Here is a 20,041-nt window from a genome sequence, read left to right as displayed (position 1 = left end):
CGCCTGCTCTTGTAGCAGAGAATCCGCAGAGACCCCCTAAGGAGAGACTGATAGGGGGGGAAAAGATACTCACCTAACATCCCACGCCGTCCGGTACTAACCTTAAAAAGTGGAAAGTATTAGACGTCCGTGGAGCTGGTGATGGACGTCCTCGTCTCCTCCAACCGACAGGCTCTGATGGGCGAGTGGGTGAGGGACGGGGCCAGGACCGGACTTCTGAGCACGCTTGTGTGCTAGGCTCTTGGTCCTGGAGAGGGATCTATGAGGATACGGGGTGGCAGTACACGCCGTACTCATAGTCTGCCTTGAGGGAATATAGGTGTGACTGTTCACCCTGTATCCCTTCCGGAAAAACCTGAAAAGAAACGACGCACATTGAGGTAGACAAGGGTCTAATGAAAGACCAGTGTCCACCTCCTACTGACACTAAGCTAAACTGAAGAGTATAATGCCAGTCGGTGGGGTGTACACTGCAGAGGAGGAGCTAACTTTTTTATTTGCATAGTGTCAGCCTCCTAGTGGCAGCAGCATACACCCATGGTTCCTGTATCCCCCAATGAGAGGCGATAAAGAAATTTATTTTTTCCCTCCACATTCCATTAATTCCTGTGATGCACCTGACGGGGGGAATAAACTTCATGAGTGTGGTTTTGAGCACCTTGAGGGGTGCAGTTTTTATGTATGTGTTTTTGTGTATTTTTCAGTGTTCATTATGTCAAGGGTGCATTAGGGCCTTCAGGGCTACCTACGTTGAGCGGGGGGCGCCATCATGTCTACAACCAGGGTGCCAACCTACACAGACAGGTAGTGATCTCTTAGGGCTCTCCTACGGAGAGATTAGCCTTGCAGGTTATTATACTTATTCCCTGTTGGTCCTTATATTTTTTGCACTATTGTTGCGCCATTTTTAAGTAAAAATTGATTTTAAATACATATTATAAAATTTAATTCTTAATGGTCTATTTTTCTCTTGGTTCAAAAGGGTCTGGAGACGCCATGGAGAACGTTCTGCTGTCTGCAACATCTTCCAGCATGACCGGTTTTGGCAGTGGGTCAGTAATGGTGTGGGGAGCCATTTTTTTGGAGGCCCGCGCAGCCCTCCACATGCTAGTCAGAGGTACACTAACTGCCATTAGGTACCGGATGAGATCCTCAGACCCATTGTGAAATCATATGCAGGTACACTGTGTTCCTTTCCGATGAATGAGAATGCTAAGTCTCATGTGGCTAAAGTGTGTCAGCAGTTTCTGCATGATGAAAGCATTGATGCTATGGACTGGCCTGCCCGTTAACCAGAATGGAATCCAAGCGAGCACATCTGGGACAGCATGTCATGTTCCATCCAGCAATGCCACGTTGCACTACAGACTGTCTTGGAGTTGACTAATGCTTTATTCAAGGTCTGGGATGAGATCCCTCAGGAGAACATCCACCGCCTCAGAAAGTTTATTGTAGGGAGGTCATTCTTATGACAAATCTATATTACCATTTAACAGTTGCTATCCCCAATCATTTATTATTGTACTAAGAAATTAAGACTAAGAGAACAGGATATTATTTTCAAAGTAAAAAAAACAAAAATTCTTCAAATTACTATCAAGAGATATTATATGCAACATCCTAGTTTTTATTAAAAGCACAAAATGTTAATACCAGCTCTTCAAAAATGTAAACAATGTAAAGTTGTGGTCATTTATAGTGTACACTCCTATTAAAATGATATGGTGTTTCACAATTAAAAACTAACTGTAGTCATGCCTAGCTATGTCACAAAGATTGGTAAGGTCCAATTACACTGTAAAGAAAAACACCATAGATTGATGTTTCTCAAAAGAAATGTTAGAAGAAAAAAAAAGGAGTCCGTGTTCTTAAAATCCTCAATTTATTAAATGATAAACAAATCAGAAAATCCTACAAAAGAAAAAAAAAACGCATGGTGAAAATATGCCCATAGCAAAGAGCATACATGGACTCAATTTGATGGTGGTGGTGGGGGGATATTTGTTGGTCCTTCACTTGGTAACGGAGGCCTCATCATTGGCGGCATGGATCCAGGTGGAAGAACCCCTGGAGCTGGAGGAGGGACGCCTGGAGCAGGAGGTGGAGGAACTCCAGGGCCTGGTGGTGGAGGTACTCCTGGTGGAGGAATTCCAGGAGGAGGAATTCCAGGTGGTGGAACCCCAGGAGGCGGCACAGCAGGATTAGGTGGTGGAGGTGGTACACCAGGAGGTGGAACACCCGGAGGTGGCAAAGCTGGAGGAGGTACAGGAGGTGGTACACCAGGAGGTGGCACTCCAGGAGCAGGAGGAAGTTGAGGAGGGGGCACTGGGGGAGCTGGTGCTCCAGGAGGTATGGGAGGTAATGACATTCCACCTGGAGGTGGAGGAGGCATGTTTTCTGGAAGGGGTGGTCGAGGTGGCATTCCATTCAGCAGAGGTGGTGGAGGCCGTTTAACACCAGGAGGTGCAGGGGCTATGCTGGGTAAAGTTGGTGGTTTCTCCATCTTGAAGTGAAATTGTAAGAAGAACTAAAAATACAAAATAAGGTAATTATGTGGTAGCAAAACAAGTATTCAAGCATTGACTATAATATGGTTAGAAGAAATGCAAACAGTAGACATACTTGAAAGGGTTATTCTCTATCATAAAAAGTGAAATTGCTTTTTAAAACAAGCAATTTTGCAAATTACATAATAAAAATCCTTTTCGTTCACAAGAACATGGGGATTTTTCATTATTTACTGCTCATTGCCTATATTTCCACACAGCTTCTACTGTATATTGCTAGATCTGGCTAGCTTCATCACCAGTACATTACTCCTATGATAGAGAGATAAAGCCTCGTATAGCAGCAATGGAGAGCGCACACTGAGACCACTCGCATAAAACAGCTTGATAAATCACAGTTCTGGAGCTGCGCAAATATATTGCAACAACTGGAGTTTACATGCAAATCTTAACCAGCCACACTGAGGTTGTGTGTGCACATTGAGTATTTGCTTGCAGAAATTGCTGCAAGGTTTCTGCTCTCTTGGCAGGAAAAACGCTGCAGAAAAAAGTGCGTTTTTGCATTTTTTTTTTAATATGTTTTTGTACAGCAATGAATGCTTTTTTGAGCTAAATAAATATATTTAAAAAAAAAAGTTATATGATGTAATTTCTTGGTTCAACACCACCTTTTTCATGCTGATGCAGTAGTAGGGTTTAGTGTCAGCAGCTGTCGTTGACACCTAGCTCTAACCTTAGTAATGAAAAGGTATCAAACTAAACAAAAACACACACAGTCACCAGCATATGTAGGAGCATTAACAGAATGAAGGTATATAGGCTGTAACCAGACAGCAACTGTTAATTTTAAAGAAAAAAAAAAAAAAATCGGTGGGCTCCCATGGAATTTTAATAACCAGCAGACGGAAAGCCGATGGCTGATGTTAATATTCTGGGAAGGAGCAAATAACCAGAAAGGTTCCCAGGCTATTAATATCAGCTCACAGCTGTTTGCATAGAGTTTACTGGTAAGTTTACAGGGGGACTCCAGAAAAAAATTGACATAGGGTCCCACTATAAAATCTAACCAGCCAAGGCTAGGCAGACAGCTGCGGGCTGATATTAATAGCCTAGGAAGGGGCCATGGATATTGGCACCTCCCAGACTAAATACATCAGCTCTCAAGATGCCCCAGAAAATGCACATCTATAAGATGCGCCAAATCTGGCACTTAGCCTCGCTCTTCCCATATGCCCTGTAGCGGTGGCAACTGGGGTTCATATTTGTGGGGTTCATGTCACCATTGTATTGTCAGGTGACATCAAACTCTCAGGTTAGTAATGGAGAGGCGTCTATAAGACACCTATCCATTAGGAACCCAATAGTGATATTGTATAAAAAACACAGAAGATAATCCATAATGTGATGTGACTGCTCTCAAAGACAGCCGGTGATACACTGCCAGGAAGTAATCGCTCCCGCAGAGTATCATTGACCTGCCGTGAGGGAGTTCACCGGAGTTCATCAGCTGATCAGTTCCAGTGATCTCCCTTAAGGCAGCACTGCTGCGTGGGAAAGTTCTAACACAGCGGTGCCGTGAGAGCACCGAAGTTGATCAACTCCGGTGGACTTTCACGGCAGTTTAGTGATACACTAACAGGAGGTAATCGCTCCCGCAGTGTATCGCCAGCGGCCGGGAAGAGCGTTCAATCGCCGTGGGATGCTCGGGATTATCTGGACCACGGCAAACAGGTGAGTATATGTTGGTTTATTATTTTACATCATTTCTAGGAGACAAGGGCATCGGGGATTTGGTGTTAGGTGAGTATAATGGGTTTTTATTTGAATATGTATGTAATTTTCCCTCTTTTTTTTTTACCGTATATACTCGAGTATAAGCCGACCCGAGTATAAGTCGAGGGACCTACTTTTGCCACGGAAAACTGGGTAAGCTTATTGACTCGAGTATAAGCTGGGTATGCATTGTCACCTCATCCCTGTCCTACTATGCATGGCTCCCCCTTCCCTGTCCTGGTATGAATGCCGCCCCATCCCTGTCTGCATGCCTCCCTGTCATTGTATGCATGCCTCCCTCTTCCTTATCCTGGTATGAATGCCTTCCCGTCCCTGTCTGCATGCCTTCCCCTTCCCTGTCCTGGTATGAATGCCTCCACAGTTCTGTCCCTGCATGCATGCCTCCCAGTTCCATCCATGTATGCATGCCTCCTTATTCCCTATCCCTGTGTGCATGTTTCCTATTGAAAAAAAAAAACCCCACATCATACTCACCTACCTGCATGCCCTGGATGCTGACACTGCATCTCGTTCAGGTCGCCCGCACCTGCCTGCAGCTCCTCCTGTGCTCAGCGGTCACGTGGTACCGTTCATTAAGGTGATGAATATGCGCTCCACCCCTATGGGAGTGGAGACATGTCCATATTCATAACCTTAATAAGCGGTACCACGTGACCGCTGAGCACAGCACAGAAAGAGCAGCAGACTGGCACCGGCGGCCGGAACGAGATGCAGTGCCAGCACCGAGGGCGCGCAAATAGGTATGATGTGTGCACCGGCTCCTGGCACCCGCTGCTCCGTCACCCTCCCTCCCCCACCAGCTTTCTGTACTTTGACTCATGTAGAAGCCAAGAGGGGCATTTTCAGCACAAAAAAAAGTGCTGAAAAACTTGGCTTATACACAAGTATATACAGTAACTGTGATCTCAGGCACCAGCAGATGCTTTTCGGCTTTGCCCACAGTTGGACAAGCATACTGCGCACGCGCGAGGTCACATTGCAATGCGCACGTGCAAAATCTGTACGTGCTCTGCGAGATTCACGGCGAAGAATGCGTACAGCAAGCCGAGGAGGGGTGGAGTGAGGGAACAGAGGCAACGCCCATCGGACCGGACTGAACAGATTAACATACAGTGCGGGACAAATAAAAAAGGTTTTTATGGGTGATGCATGGGGTGTTGGGGGGTTTCAAATGTAGATGTGGAATGCATACCTGACAATCAATAAATTATATTTTTAGCTGATAGAGCAAAAAAGTGGTGACAGGTTCCCTTTAACAACAAGTCCAGCAATACCTTTACATGGCCAGTCTGTTCCTCCAGTATGAAGAAATCAGTGTTTGAATTGATATGACTATGAGAGATCTGAAACCTTAGTAACTCCAGCTCTATTCCCTATCCAACACAGACTGTTCCTGCTTCTCTGACCGCCTCTATTTTTTGTGACATCAGGAAATAGGGATTTTTGTGTACTCACCGTAAAATCCTTTTCTCCGAGCCATTCATTGGGGGACACAGACCGTGTGTGTATGCTGCTGCCAATAGGAGGCTGACACTAAGTGATACAAAAAAAGTTAGCTCCTCCCCAGCAGTATACACCTTCCTGCTGGCTCTCAGCTAACCAGTTCGGTGCAAAAGCAGTAGGAGATCAACAACAACATATGAGAGTATAGCATGTCAAATTATATATGAGAGTATAGCATGTCTATTTACAAAACAAGCAGAAGCTAATAACAGGGTGGGAGCTGTGTCCCCCAATGAATAGCTCGGAGAAATGGATTTTACGGTGAGTACACAAAAATCCCTATTTCTCCTTCGCCTCATTGGGGGACACAGATCGTGCGACGTCCCAAAGCAGTCCCTGGGTGGGACAACATCAGATCAGGCCCTGTGTAACTGCTACTTACAATAGCGCCACCGCAGCCTGCAGAGACCGCCTGCCCAGACTCATAACCGTAGAAGTCTGAGAATTATAGTGCTTCATGGCTGCATGCGGACTGGACGAACCCGCAAGCTTGGAGGCGTGCTTTATTGACGGCTGGTACCTAGAACCCAAGAAACCTCGATCGACAGAGTGGAGTAAGGCTGATGTCTCATCCAGAAGGACTCCTGGATGGTGTAACGAATCCACCAGGGTAACATGACCGATAAAATGGCTAAACCCTTCCTGTAACCATCAAGAAGCATTCTTCTGACCGTCAGGAAGCCCAAATAAGGTGTCCAACCTTCAGAAGGACGCCGAGCTCGATACGTACTTACTCAGAGCACTTACTTCGTCCAGATTATGGAGAACCCATCTCCCTTTTTGTGGACTGTTAACAAGGGATGGGGATGACCTGAGGACAACCTTGCCTTGACGGTAATAAGAATAAAAGTCTGAAGAACAGAGCGGCTAGCTCCGAAGACTCGTCAGGATGACGAGATCGCAGAGAAAAAAAGAGGAGACCTTCCCTGATAGTAAAGTCTGTCCGGATCAAAAAAGTCTACTGTGAGACTCCCAGGACCATTAAGGACCCAAAGATCTAATGGTATGCGAAAGGGAAGGACAGCATGTGAAAACTCCCTGCGAGAAAGACCCTACTCGCAGTTTTGGTGAAATAAGATGGAAAAAGTCCTAGCTCCACAAACCAAAAAACCTAACGTGGTCCGTGTGGATCTCCCAAGACCACTGGGGCCCTTCCCGCTTCCAAACGACTCTTGGAGGTAGTGGAAGGGGGGTTACGGAAACTGGTATCACGGAAGAACCAGAGCATTCACTGCAACGGTTTTTGGATCTCGAGGCCGAACTATGAACTCGAGTACATTGGCGTTCGGTCTGGACGTCATCCGATCTACATCTGGAGTGCCTCAGAGAAGGCAGATCTGATAGAAGACTTCCGAGAGAGGTTCCCACTCACTTGAGGCGTGACCCTGACAGCTGAAGGAGTCTGCTGTCCAGAGGTCTACACCTGGGATGTCTACTGCCGAGATCACCTAATGATAGATCTCGGCCAATCAGTGAATGTGGGGCACCTCGTTCATCATGCCTGACCATGGGTACCTGTTGGAAGATTAACGTATGGAACAGCCGTGGCATTATCCGATTGAATTCAGATGGGAGACCCACCAGAAAGCAGAGGACCTGCTGTAGGACTAGCCGTATCGTTCAGATCCCCAGAACAACGATCAGGAGAAGAAGGCTGTCAACGGCAGTTACTAATAATCATTGAACTGGAAAGAACTCTCCCGGATGAGGAAGGAGCTCAGAGACTACCCTCTGAAAGCCTATTTGACCTACCGAAAATGAGCGAAGCGAAGGAACACAGCTCCCATTGCTGTCACCATTTTTCCTCATGACCCTCCCAGCAATCGAATGGAATGAGGGAATGAGAGGTCAAGTAAGAGATTTGAGTTGAAGAGCCACAGCCTTGTCTCAAGGGAGAATTACCAACCCCCTGGAAGTGTCCAGGATCATCCTTAAAAAGGATATCTGCTGGGCTGGAAAAGAGGAAAAACTTGTCTAGATGAAGCTGCCAATCCAGGTGATAGGGTATAGCAATTGATATAGACGACTCAGCGTAGTCCTGGAAGAGCGGCTAGAAAGTCGACCAGACAGGGCAGGACGACCACGCCTCTAGGGTGCAAGAGGAACATAACAGCCGTCATGACCCTTGCGAACACTCAGGGTGCGGCAGCAAGGCCGAAGGACCAGGTTGTGACTTGAAAATGCAGTTTGCGAATGGAAAAGCGAAAAAGAGGGGAAAATAGGAACGTGAAGGTAAGCATCCTGAATATCGGTGGATGCCAGAAACTCCACCCTTTTCCGTTGAAGAAATAGCTGAGCTGTCAAGCTTGGTAGAAGTTTGAGGTCCAGGATTAGTCTTACTTTTCGGTCCCTCTTTTTGGAACCAAGATCCCTTAGATCTAGACAGTCCTGGAAAACTCTTCCACTGCTGGTTGGGTCTATAGGCAACATGTGATCCTAGGGAGTGATGTAAGAGGCGTTTTTGAACGCAGAGTACACTTCCATTCTCTGAGCTATAATGCCCTTCTGGATGTAATGGAATTTGCTGCTGACAGCGCCACGCAACTAGCCACATCCGAGAGGCGTGAACCAGCTAGTCTCCTGCTCAAGAAATTTGATTGACCAGCTGTACTGTCTTCGGGAAAAGGTTACTGTTGTGAATCAAAGTAGTAAAGGTCTTCGACCAGGAGACCACTGCTCTAGCAACCCAAGGGGTGGTTAAGGAGAACACTAAACCCGAGGGTGAAAGACGGAACGAAGCAGATCTGCCATCTGATAGTCCGTAGTCATTTTAATTGATAACCTCTCGGGCAGGAATACTGGTAGGTATGCCACAGGAGATTTTCCCCGATTAAGGTCAGAAAAAGCAGTCTCTTGCAACCTCCGCTCTCTTTTGACAGTGCAGAGTTAAAATGATGAACCCTTGATCCACCACCCTCTTAACAGGGAAGTGGAGAGGGATCGTCCGCCTTCTTGCCTCCTCTGCTAAATAGTGGTTATGCAGAGGGGAGTGCTTGGATGCCAAAAGAGGGGTGCCATTGTACAGCCACAGAGTTCAGGTCTCCAGGTGGACAAAGCTGGTTCCGGTGTTAGGTCTGGCTGCAGAAGAGTATACATGGAGGAGACACTCCATGTGCTCGTCTATTGATGGTGTGGGGAGATTGGTGTCCTTTAAAAGGACCCGTCACCCCTTAGAATCAGACCAGGCATGGCATCTCACACCATAGGGAGGTATACGTGGAGAGGATACCCAACGTGTTTGCATATTGGCTGAAAAAAAGATATGTTGGTGTCAACCTGAGCCTGCCTCCAGATATTTGGCCGAAAATCTGTGGGACTTAGATCCTCCTGATTTAGGTTGTTGTAACCGCGTTTTTCCCAATGGGTTGGCTCTGTAAGGGTATGTGTCCACGTTCAGGATTGCATCAGGATTTGGTCAGGATTTTATGTCAGTATTTGTAAGCCAAAACCAGGAGTGGGTGATAAATGCAGAAGTGGTGCATATGTTTCTATTATACTTTTCCTCTAATTGTTCCACTCCTGGTTTTGGCTTACAAATATTGATGTCAAATCCTGACCAAATCCTGATGCAATCCTGAACGTGGACACATACCCCAAGAGATCTGACAATCTCTGTCTTGATTAGGTCAACCTGGGCCAGCGGGGTTTCGCACTGTGGTCCACCCAAAACGACTTAAAACGTGCCTGAAACTGGTGACGAAATGCTGCCTAAACCTTTGCTGTGGGAGAAAATTGCTTTCTCCTCCTGTGATATCAGAAATGAGCTGATACCATTTTTCACAGAATAATTGGCCGCTCTGATAGAGCAGAGCAGTAAGAGACTTCATCCAAGAACGCATTAATCAGATAGTTACCTGCTAGGGCAACCTGATTCGAAATCTCGGTCACCTCTGATGGCAGGTCTTTATCCTGTTGAGCTCTCCTCAAAGACTCTGACCAGGATATGGCCTTGGCCACCCAAGACGCCGCAAAAGAGGGCGAGAGGGTTGAGCCTGGGGCCTCAAATACTGAACGCACTAGGCCTTCCATAAGTCGATCGGTTGGATCCCTAATAGAAGAACCATTAGGAATAGATAATAACGTCTTTAGAAACCAAACGAGACAAGGGAGGGTCTACCGAAGGGGATTCTGCCCACTTCCTACGGAACTCCGAGGTGAAAGGATGTCTGCATTTAGAGCCCTCTGCCCCGAGAACGCCTATCCGGCCGCTCCCAGGGACGCTGTACTAAATCCTCAAACTCAGGATGAGAACAAACAAACAAAAAAACTAAAAAAAAAAAAAAAAAAACACCTTATGACCGGAAGCCAAGGTGGATACGTCCTCTACTCCCAGGTTTTGGTTGGCGGCTTTAATGAGGCTGTCTACTGACTCCTAGTAATCAGGTGCCTCTAAATTGAGGGACCCTTCAGAATCGTACTCCGAACCATATTCACTAATCTCCGCTGGTGAGGGTGAACGAAAGATGGAACTCAGGGATGCAGATGCACCCGACGGACCGGGGGATGCGGTGTGGGTTCGTTTCCCCCGCGTCTGCCTAGTGAGAGAGCGGCCCCTGCAGGCCAGAGGCTCCTGTGAGTCGGAGGACCTCTCCAGGACAGGCGAACCGCTGCCTCTGGACCCAGATGGGGTCTGAAGGGACTCGATTGCCTTTGTTAGGGACGCCATAGATTGCGACAAAGACGAAGCCCATTCCGGGGGGAAGACCATCTTTTTGCTCCTGACACACTGGGCTGAGTCACAGGGAAGGGCTCCTGAGCGCGCTCGGAACCGCAGGCCTCACAGAGACGATTATTCTGGGCAAGCGGAAAAGCGGGCTGACAGGCCATACATGTGGCATATATAAAAACGTATGAGACTGGGTCCTTCTAGCCATGCTGGACCTGCTGCTGTTATAATCAGAACTTGGATAAGCTGCAGGAATATATATTGCAGCTGCCAGGCTGGGGTGAGTAGCACTTACCCCAGTCCTGTGTCTCCAGCTGTCCTGTGGAACCCTTCACAGGAGGAAGCATCAGTGATGTCCCATATAAAAAATGCGCCCAATTGGTGGACGGTCCCATTGGAAATGGCGGAGTTTCGACTCGCGGCCTTTCGGAGGCCGAAGCCGGGGGCTAAATTTTTCCCCCGGCATCCGCTCGAGGATGAGGGGGCGGAGCCGCCAGAAGATGATGCGTCTAAAAGGGGCGGGACTTCCGCCTGCGGCCTAACCGCGCCAGAAGCCGGGGACTAAATTATCTGAGGCCCGCCCGAGTATGGAGGGGATGGACCTGGAAGAGGGAGGCAGGAACGGGATCTCGGCCCGGGGCCTGGCGCCGCCAGCAGCAGGGAACTCCCAGCACCCGCCTGAGAACACGGGCACGGGGCTGGAACGAGGCTTCCCATCTTGAACGGCAGGGGAAAACTGCGCCGCAGCAGGAGCCCTCCCAGCCCTCCACCTCGCATGGCTCCAGAGATTAAGGTTAGAGGGGGGCTGTATAAGGAACGGTGCAGGCACCCTAGCTCCATCTTCCCTTCAGGGGATGAGGAGAGGAACCGTCCGCCTCCTTCCATCACCGTTGTCTGAGCATTGGTGATGCAGTGGGGGCCGCACGGACTGTCCATATGCGCCTGTACAGCCTAGGGTTTCGTTACCTTAGGGTGGTCAGGGCTGAGTCCGACATATTGTCCCACGTTGCGGGAGATGATACGTGGAGGCGACATTCCACGTACTCGCCCGTTGTTGTTTTGGGGAGATCGGACCCCTTCAAAAGGGTCCGTCGGCCCTGTCTCGTCTTCCATGGAGAAAAAGAAAAGAAAAACAAAAAACGGGAGGTCTGGAAACTAGACCTGTGCCTCCTAAGACACTAAGAATGAACTGGTTAGCTGAGAGCCAGCAGGAGGGTGTATACTGCAGGGGAGGAGCTAACTTTTTTTGTATCACTTAGTGTCAGCCTCCTATTGGCAGCAGCATACACCCACGGTCTGTGTCCCCCAATGAGGCGAAAGAGAAAAAGGGACTGTCAGTCAATCAGGAGGTGGGGAGCTGGGCAGGGTATAGGCCTCGCATGACAGAGGCATCAGATCTACAGCCTCATTTACATATCAATATAAACACTGATTTTTCACTAATGGAAGAACGGACTGGCTACATAAAAAGGTATTATTGGACTTGTCTTTGAAAAAGCTAAATGGGAGGTGGAGCCGCATATTCATTACCGTAATAAGCGGTACCAAGTGACCGCTCAGTACAGGAAGAAGCTGCCGGCGCCGGGGAAGCCAGGGACCTGTAGGGACCGCGCCAGGAGTAGGTAAGTATAATTTCACAGCCCCCGCTCCCCCTCCCCTGCCGACCCCTGCGTATGACTCGTGTATAAGCCGAGAGGGGGACTTTCAGCCCAAGAAAGTGGGCGGAAAATCTCGGCTTATACTCGAGTATATACGGTAATAGTTTGGGTGTGCTTTTCTGCAAAGAGGACAGGACGCACAAATGCACCATATTAGAGGAAGGATGGAATGGGTCATGAATCGCAAGATTTTGGCTAACAACCTTCTTCCTTCAGTAAGAGCATTGAAGATGGGTCATGGTGGGACTTCCAGCAACACTCCCTGTCCCACATTGATGGTTCTGCTTCCCGTCTTATTTCTGCATTATTCCTGTGTCCTTTTGTGTATAAATATGTGACCCCCTCAGATGTTACACCGAGCCTGATGAAGAGACCCGAGTAGTCTAGAAAGCTGCAATGACACCATCTTGTCAGTTAGCTATTAAAAAGGTATCAACCACTGAGGACTCTAAAACTAAGATTTTTCTATCTACTGGCTGACACTGTACAAAGATACATATTTTTCCTGTATATTTTACATATCAAGTACTACAATTAGGAGATTTTTGGGTGTAGATATAAATATTTGTGTTTTTTTCACATCTTTGCCTTAGGCCACATTTTATTGTCCCATGCCTAAAAAAAATGCCTTAGTCCTTCAACCATGTACGTGTGGCTCTGCCTCCTGTCGATATCTTATTGCATATGGTTTATGCCATCTTTACAAATTTACACCCCCATCTCAAAATCATAGCCAATTCTTTGTGGATATTAATAGGGCTTTTTTTTTTTTTTTTTTTAATTCCACGATTCTCATTATGCATCTGTTTTTACTGTGAAGGCAGTACTCTGCTGCGGCCACTGTGACAGTTGGCAGAGCTGTGCTGTTCCGCAACGGATTACATCCGGCTGCTGACACTATACTGGATTACTGGGACTTTAGATGCATTTCACCTCCTGCTCTCCCATATAAGAGAACTCATATTTTCTTTTGATGTGAATCCAGGTAATACTACGAAGTGTTAATTACACCTTGCTAGCTAACTAGATATTCTTCAGCTGAGTAATCAAGTGCAGAAATGCAGGAAACCATCTTACAGTACTTTATATGCTACATACTTTTGGTTGCGGCCATCAATATATTTTTCTACATGATGACCTTTCTTAATTGGATGGAATAACTCTTTAATATGGAATAATTTAAGAATTACCGTTTAATAGAATTTTTTGAACAGGAGTGCTGAACCATGTGTCTGAGTAAAACTGCATCTCTACAACCCAATACCAGCCCGAGGTTTGTTCCTGCCCCATCAACCAGATGAGATTAGGAGCTTGAGATGCCACAGGAGATGAGCAGAACATTTATTACTCCTTATATGTGAGAAGTCCAGCCATGCCATTCTTTTTCTCATGTTGCATTCTTACATTTTTCTACAAATTATTTTTAGGTGAATAGTCTCTAGAACAAAGTACCTGCATTTCGACAATGAACACAACTATGCTACATGGTAAGGTTAGCTACAGAGACTAAATAGTAGGATTGAGCGACTTTTACTTTTTTAGGGTCGAGTCGGGTTTCGCGAAACCAGACTATCTCAAAAGTCGAGTCGAGTGAAATTGGCCGATTATGGCGAAAAGTCGGGGATCGACCGAAACACGAAACCCAATGCAAAGTCAGTGGGAAATCTAACTTTTTTTTTTCTCTCTCTCTCTCTCACATTGCAAATCGCTACAGCGCACAAGCGACAAGATGGCGATAGGCGTCCACGCCCCTAAGACCTATGTCATCACTCTGCCCACGCTCCTTCATTGGCTGAATAAATGGCGCCAAACGCGTCATACGAAACGCGACTTTGGCGCGAAGATTGCCGACCGCATGGCCGATCCCACACTAGGATCGGGTCGGGTTTCATGAAACCCGACTTTGCCAAAAGTCGTTGACTTTTGAATTTGTCCGATCCGTTTCGCTCAAGCCTACTAAATAGATCTTGCTACCTGTTTAGTTTCTCTATTCCAATGGGTCCAGAATTTTCCTTCCACTTTGTCAATCTCCCGGCTCGGAACCTAAACAAAAGACCAAAATCACACAATTAAAAACGTGCTGAAATTATACTTTTTAATCAAGAAAAATGCCTTATTGCTGACATATACAGTTCTATTAAAATTATGTACCAAGTAGTAGGAATACGGTGGTCAAGAAAAATGGGTGGAAGATTTAAGCAAATCTTAGTCGAATCAATCAATAGGCTGAACTGGATGGACAAATGTCTTTTTTCAGCCTTACTAACTTGCTTACTAACTATGTTACTAATGGACTAAGTGTCTCTCAAATCAACTTTGTACAATTTCTCATTGGAAAAGACAGACACATAAGCTATTTATTAATATGCATAAAACGGACCAACATATTTAAAATTGGGCAAAACCAATCCCAAATCTTCTGGAGCCCAAAGAAAGGGCTGATGAAGTTCAGTTATTTATTTTTTTCCACTCCCCCTTGTGTATGGGTTTTTATTTTTAATGTTTTATAGTACTCGTAAAAATAAACAATATTTTTTTTATTTTCTAGAATACACTACATGTTAAATTGTACAAGATGCAAGGATCATCATACAGTATTTACGTGGCAGCAATTATACATCCATATAGCAACACATGAAATTGGATCCTGTCATGTGAAGACAGTAAAGCTTTAGGTGAATGCAGCATTTTTTCCTCTACATTAATGTATAGGCCACCACATGCTATCGTAGTGTTTGCTAGACTTAGTACTAATACACAAAGCTGGCAGACGGGTCCGTGAGCCACAGGTTGGAGACCCTTGCCTTTAGTTGGAAGGATTATTTTTATATTATTTTGTTCCATTCAATATAGAACAGCATACCTTATGTATAATATTTATGTACATCTTGTTCAGTGCGGGACACTACAAACCTTAAAAGCAATAGTTTCATAGGGCTCTGCTGCCATTAAAAGGTATTGCCAACGTCTGTCTGGGGGTTCAATTCTCTGCTCATAAGCTGACATAAATCGGTGTCTAGGCATGATGGTCTCCGATATCTCTGGATAGTCAATCTGAAAAAAAAAAAGGAGTCATTACTACTCACATGCAGAGTAGCATTGCAGTATCCTGTAGATATTAAGGTTTGTACATATCTACTACAAAAAGAAGCAAACATTCCCATAATCCAAATGTGTTAAAGTAGACAGCAGAATAAAGTATCTAAAACAGACAAAAGAAAAAAAATAAGATGGAAAACATTATGGTAGGTCACAAAGTAAGCAGCTCAAACAATATGGGAGGTGATACATGGAACAATTGTGCTGAAACAAAAAAGAAACTACAGACTAACCAGAGTATGTTATGCCCATGTTATCTCTTACACAGAATGCAACCGAATCTTTAGACAGATTGCAAATTGATAAAGGAAAGGAGGGAGAAATTCAAGTTTAGTCTATATATCTGACCATAATTATATAAACCTGAAAGATGACTTGTCACTTGCTCTAAGAAAATAAAAAATATGGTAAATACCTTGTAAAAGCCCCGAGCTTCAATTATTAAGAGATTGTGAAGAAACTATCAGGTGGTCGGGCAAGCAGAGATTTCACATACTGAGGTCCAAAAGCAACAAATATGAATATCTCTGAAATGGAGTGACACAGCACACAACGGAAAAGAGCGGCATAGTTAGGTGAATTCAGCGACTTTTACAAGGTATTCTAACTAAAATTTTTTTTAACAAAGTCCTCTTTCAATGGTATAAACAATCATCTGCTATACATCGCAAATACACTTCATAAAAGGGGGGGTAGAAGTGTTATATTATGTTTTGTATTGATAACAACATGCATTGTTTAGGGTCAACTAGTACTACAACACCCAATAAATTATATAAACATTTAAGGATTGGTGTCCTAACACCTCTAAATACAGATAACTAGATAAAATGGCCAAAAAAACGAAAGTACATTATTCGATACCAGGCCAGCAAAAAATAAACTGTTCTAAGGTTGCAAAAAAGAAAAACACAATGTAAGGACTGTTACCTGGAATAGCAGAGACTGCTGGCCACTTTCAGAGTCCCTTTGCTTTGTTACTGTAGGTGAAAATGCACAATATATAATATATAAACATATAATGAATGCAGATGGTCAAACCGTATCACAATCTCAAAGCCTTCATCTACCTTTATAACCAGGGCGACCAATCTTCACAAACTTTTTTACTTCAACCTTAACTTTTTCAGGGGCTGGTTGTGCAGGGGCCTCTTTAGCTTCTTTTGCCGCACGCCGGGCCCTAAATATAACAAGAAAGTGAGCCAAATCTCCCATAATTAGACTCATAACATCCAGAGGTCACCAAATTACACCTGTCAGAAAAGAAGAGCAACTTACAAATTGGTCTGATGCTTTTTTCCTTGTGTATGTGCCAGATAACTGCCCTAAGGAGAAAGGAAAACTATCACTAAATGAAAAAATATGAAACTCTTTTTTATTGAAAAATACTTCAGGATAAACACTAAGTACAATAACAGGTTATGTATCCGGATTGGTTACCAATATTGACAGATGTCCATTCAAACTAATATTGCAAATTACATCACACTCTTATTATAAGGCCGGGATCACAAATGTGAGAAATATGGCCGAGTCTTGCATGTTAATACCCAGCATTGCCGCCGTCACTCAGGAGCGGAACGTGCAGCCGCAAAACAATACATGGAGCCGCACGCTCTGCTCCTGCGTGCCTGGTAATAACATGCTAGACTCGGACGTATTTCTCACACGTGTGATCCCGCCCTATATCTGTAATACAGTAGGATTTATTGACATATAGCTGTATGTTGAAAACACCGCACTCGTCTGACACCAGGACTATGTAGAAACTTATCAAAGATTGAGGCCTATAAAATTTTAAAATATAAACACGATGTGAATACTTTTCTACCCAATGACGAAGTATTCTGGGAGTGATACCTTTATTGGCTAACCAGAAAATAATATGTTTGCAAGCTTTCAGAGCACAGAGGCTCCTTCTTCAGGCAAGATTACAGATAGAATCTATCTGTAATCTTGCCTGAAGAAGGAGCCTATGTGCTCTGAAAGCTTTCAAACATTATTTTCTGGCCAATAAAGGTATCACTCCCAGAATACTTCTGTCATCATTGGGCAGAAAAATATTCACATCAATTTTTCTGGCTAACACGGTACCACAATACAATTTGTTATTGTACATCAAAATATAAACAAGAATACACTCTTTGGTCCATTTATATCAGGAATCGTATCTCATGTATCTGAAAACCTGGAACACAGGGTACAGAACATGAAATTGAGGCAGTTAAAGGACTGCGGGACAAGAGTGTCAGGGGTGATTCCAACCACTTCTCCCAAATTCTATGAGACTTTTGGAAACATCCTCTGTTCCTATCTATATATATGTAATCGTCTAAGGAGCACTTCCGTCTGTTTGTCACGGAAATTCCATGACGCTGATTGGGGGGGGGGGGGGGGGGGGGGGGGGCGTGACCAATCGATCTCAGTGCTATTGCCTCCCTGGCAAGATATACAGTCTCACGGGAAATTATTCTACCATAGTGTGGCCAAGTTTCCTCATCCACAATTCCCCATACACACAGCTCCAGTGCACAATCAAAAATTATTCCAGTTATCCGTGACAATGTGGAGACCACTTCACTCCAGTATCTCCTTACCACCGGGCAGTTCCAAATAAGATGTCAAAAGTTTAGATGTGACTCACTGGGATGAATGGAAACCCTAAGAGGAGTTGGCATCAATAGTTTCTAAATTGTACTTTGGCACTTGAGCATGTTTCCCACACATAATCCAAGTAGCCAAATGGATTGACGAGAAGAATGGAAAATACAATATTTGGGGGTTTTACACAATTGATAAAATGACCTTTTATTCTCCAATTTATATTGGGAAGTGCCACTCTTCAGGTTAAAATACTGCTTGAGACATTTACAATCCGTGGTTGTCATACAGAAGGAGATGACATGTAATGACTCTGCAACGAGATCAGCTTACAGTACAGAAGCTCTGTGGGATGTTATCAGAGGGTTACACATGGTTCACCTTACCTCATTATTGTGCAGGGTAAGACACAGCTTGCACTCATATGATCCAAGGTGATTCTTCATAAAATAGGGGTCCTATGGGACATGAGAGGAGTACAATAAGACACCACCACAGATATTGGACAGCTCAAGAAAACAGACACAGTGCAAATTCTTATAGAAATTCCACCTATTTTATCTTGCTCTAAGACAAAAAATAAAATTAGGAAGTTTGCCTCAATTTGTTACCAAAAAACCTATGTTTTGTGCCAGTTTTTGTCTGGTCTTTTTTTTTTTAGACACTTTGTGAGCCTAAAACTAGACAGTGTAAACTATGCCTAGAAAAGAGTGTGGCTTTAAATTTAGTACCAAAAAAGTTAATATAAAATATGCCAATAAGGAGGTGTAAGGACAGAATATAGTGCAACATGTCAAAGGACGATGTACCGTCTCGCATTGATTAGTGCACATCTGTAGTTTAAATACAGTGTGTCCGTAAAGTCATGGTGCACTTTTGACCAGTCACTGGAAAGCAACAAAATACGATAGAAATGTGAAATCTGCTCCAAATAAAAGAAAACTCTCCCAGTTTCATACCTATTCAGTGCAGTTCGATGTGGGCTCTATTTGTTGCCCTATACACATCCAAAAGATAGTGAAGTTCTTGCCACACACGGGTAAGGAAGTCTGGTGTACCAGAGTGAATAACGTCTGTGATTCTCTGTTTTAAGTGATTAATGTCGTTGATAAGTTCAATGTACACAGATATGGATGATCGCTAAACACAATCTTCTGCAAAAATCTTGCATCATTGTCGATCTCGTGAAGCATATCTGTAGCATCATTTGGGTCTATCCGCTGGTTTGATAGCGTGCAACAGCCGCAATTTGTACCTCGTAAACCAGTGTTTCTTTAACACCTTATGAACTGTAGTCTTGCTTAGGTGTAATTGTCGAGCACACGCACGCACAGATTTTTTAGGGCTCTTTAGGTAGCTATCCCATATAGCCTCTACAGACTCATCACTGACTGATGGCCTACCAGAACGGGGTTTCTCCACCAATCTTCCGGTTTCCTTCAACTACTTACCCCCCCAAGTAATGTTATTCATTACGCGCAGATATTCACGCAGCACTTTGGTCATGGATTCAAATTTACCGAGCCACAGAACACACTGAACTTTCCTCTGTACTGTCCACATCTGGCATGGAAAACCACACTGCTGGCATAAGCTTGTGGGTCCATGATATCACAGACCTGGCAGTGTATTAGTCAGAGTTCAGTTTATCAGGAGTTAATCTGACTGGGGGCTTAGCAACAGCTTAAATGAGTTTGTGTTGTTTGATTGGTTCTTGCTATCCCTCCTCATGAACAGGTCTGATATGATTGGGCCGGAGAAAGGGCACCAAAATGTAAACTATAAAGAGATATTGTGAGTGGTCAAAAGTGCACCATGACTTTACGGACACACTGTAGTTATGACAATTCTGTCCAGTCTCTTTATTTTTCGGTTCTCATTGTTTTTGTAGGATGCCACAAAACATCTTCATTAACTCCTTAAAGGGAACCTGTCACCCCGTTTTTTCAGTAGGAGATAAAAATACCGTTAAATAGGGCCTGAGCTGTGCTTTACAATAGGGTATTTTTTGTCCCCTGATTCCCTACCTATGCTGCCGAAATACCTTACAAAAGTGTCCTTTTTTGCCTGTCAATCAGGCTGGTCAGGTCAGATGGGCGTGGTCACAGCGCTGTTTCTCCCCCACATCTTGCTTATGTTCCCGTTGGTGGCGTAGTGCTTCTCGCATGCGCAAGTGCCGAATGCACTGCGCAGCTGTAGAAAAAGAGCGCGCT

At 44.7% G+C, this 20,041-nt stretch overlaps 1 protein-coding gene across 1 annotated transcript in view; it reads right to left on the bottom strand.

Annotated features, from left to right (window-relative positions):
- Positions 1-1,865: 1,865 nt before the first annotated feature.
- SF3A2 (splicing factor 3a subunit 2) overlaps positions 1,866-20,041 on the bottom strand; it is a 28,086-nt gene continuing 9,910 nt past the window's right edge. Inside the window, exons 3-9 of the mRNA XM_069740607.1 lie at positions 18,215-18,286; positions 16,506-16,552; positions 16,298-16,407; positions 16,158-16,207; positions 15,042-15,182; positions 14,103-14,171; positions 1,866-2,527 (exon numbers count right to left, since the gene is read on the bottom strand). Coding sequence (XP_069596708.1) covers positions 1,973-2,527; positions 14,103-14,171; positions 15,042-15,182; positions 16,158-16,207; positions 16,298-16,407; positions 16,506-16,552; positions 18,215-18,286 — 1,044 coding nt within the window. The 3' untranslated portion in view covers positions 1,866-1,972. The remainder of the gene's footprint in view (positions 2,528-14,102; positions 14,172-15,041; positions 15,183-16,157; positions 16,208-16,297; positions 16,408-16,505; positions 16,553-18,214; positions 18,287-20,041) is intronic.

The sequence above is a fragment of the Ranitomeya imitator genome, chromosome 1, assembly GCF_032444005.1.
Source record: "Ranitomeya imitator isolate aRanImi1 chromosome 1, aRanImi1.pri, whole genome shotgun sequence".
Taxonomy (NCBI): Eukaryota; Metazoa; Chordata; class Amphibia; order Anura; family Dendrobatidae; genus Ranitomeya; species Ranitomeya imitator.
This window is presented reverse-complemented; position numbering and strand designations above follow the sequence as displayed.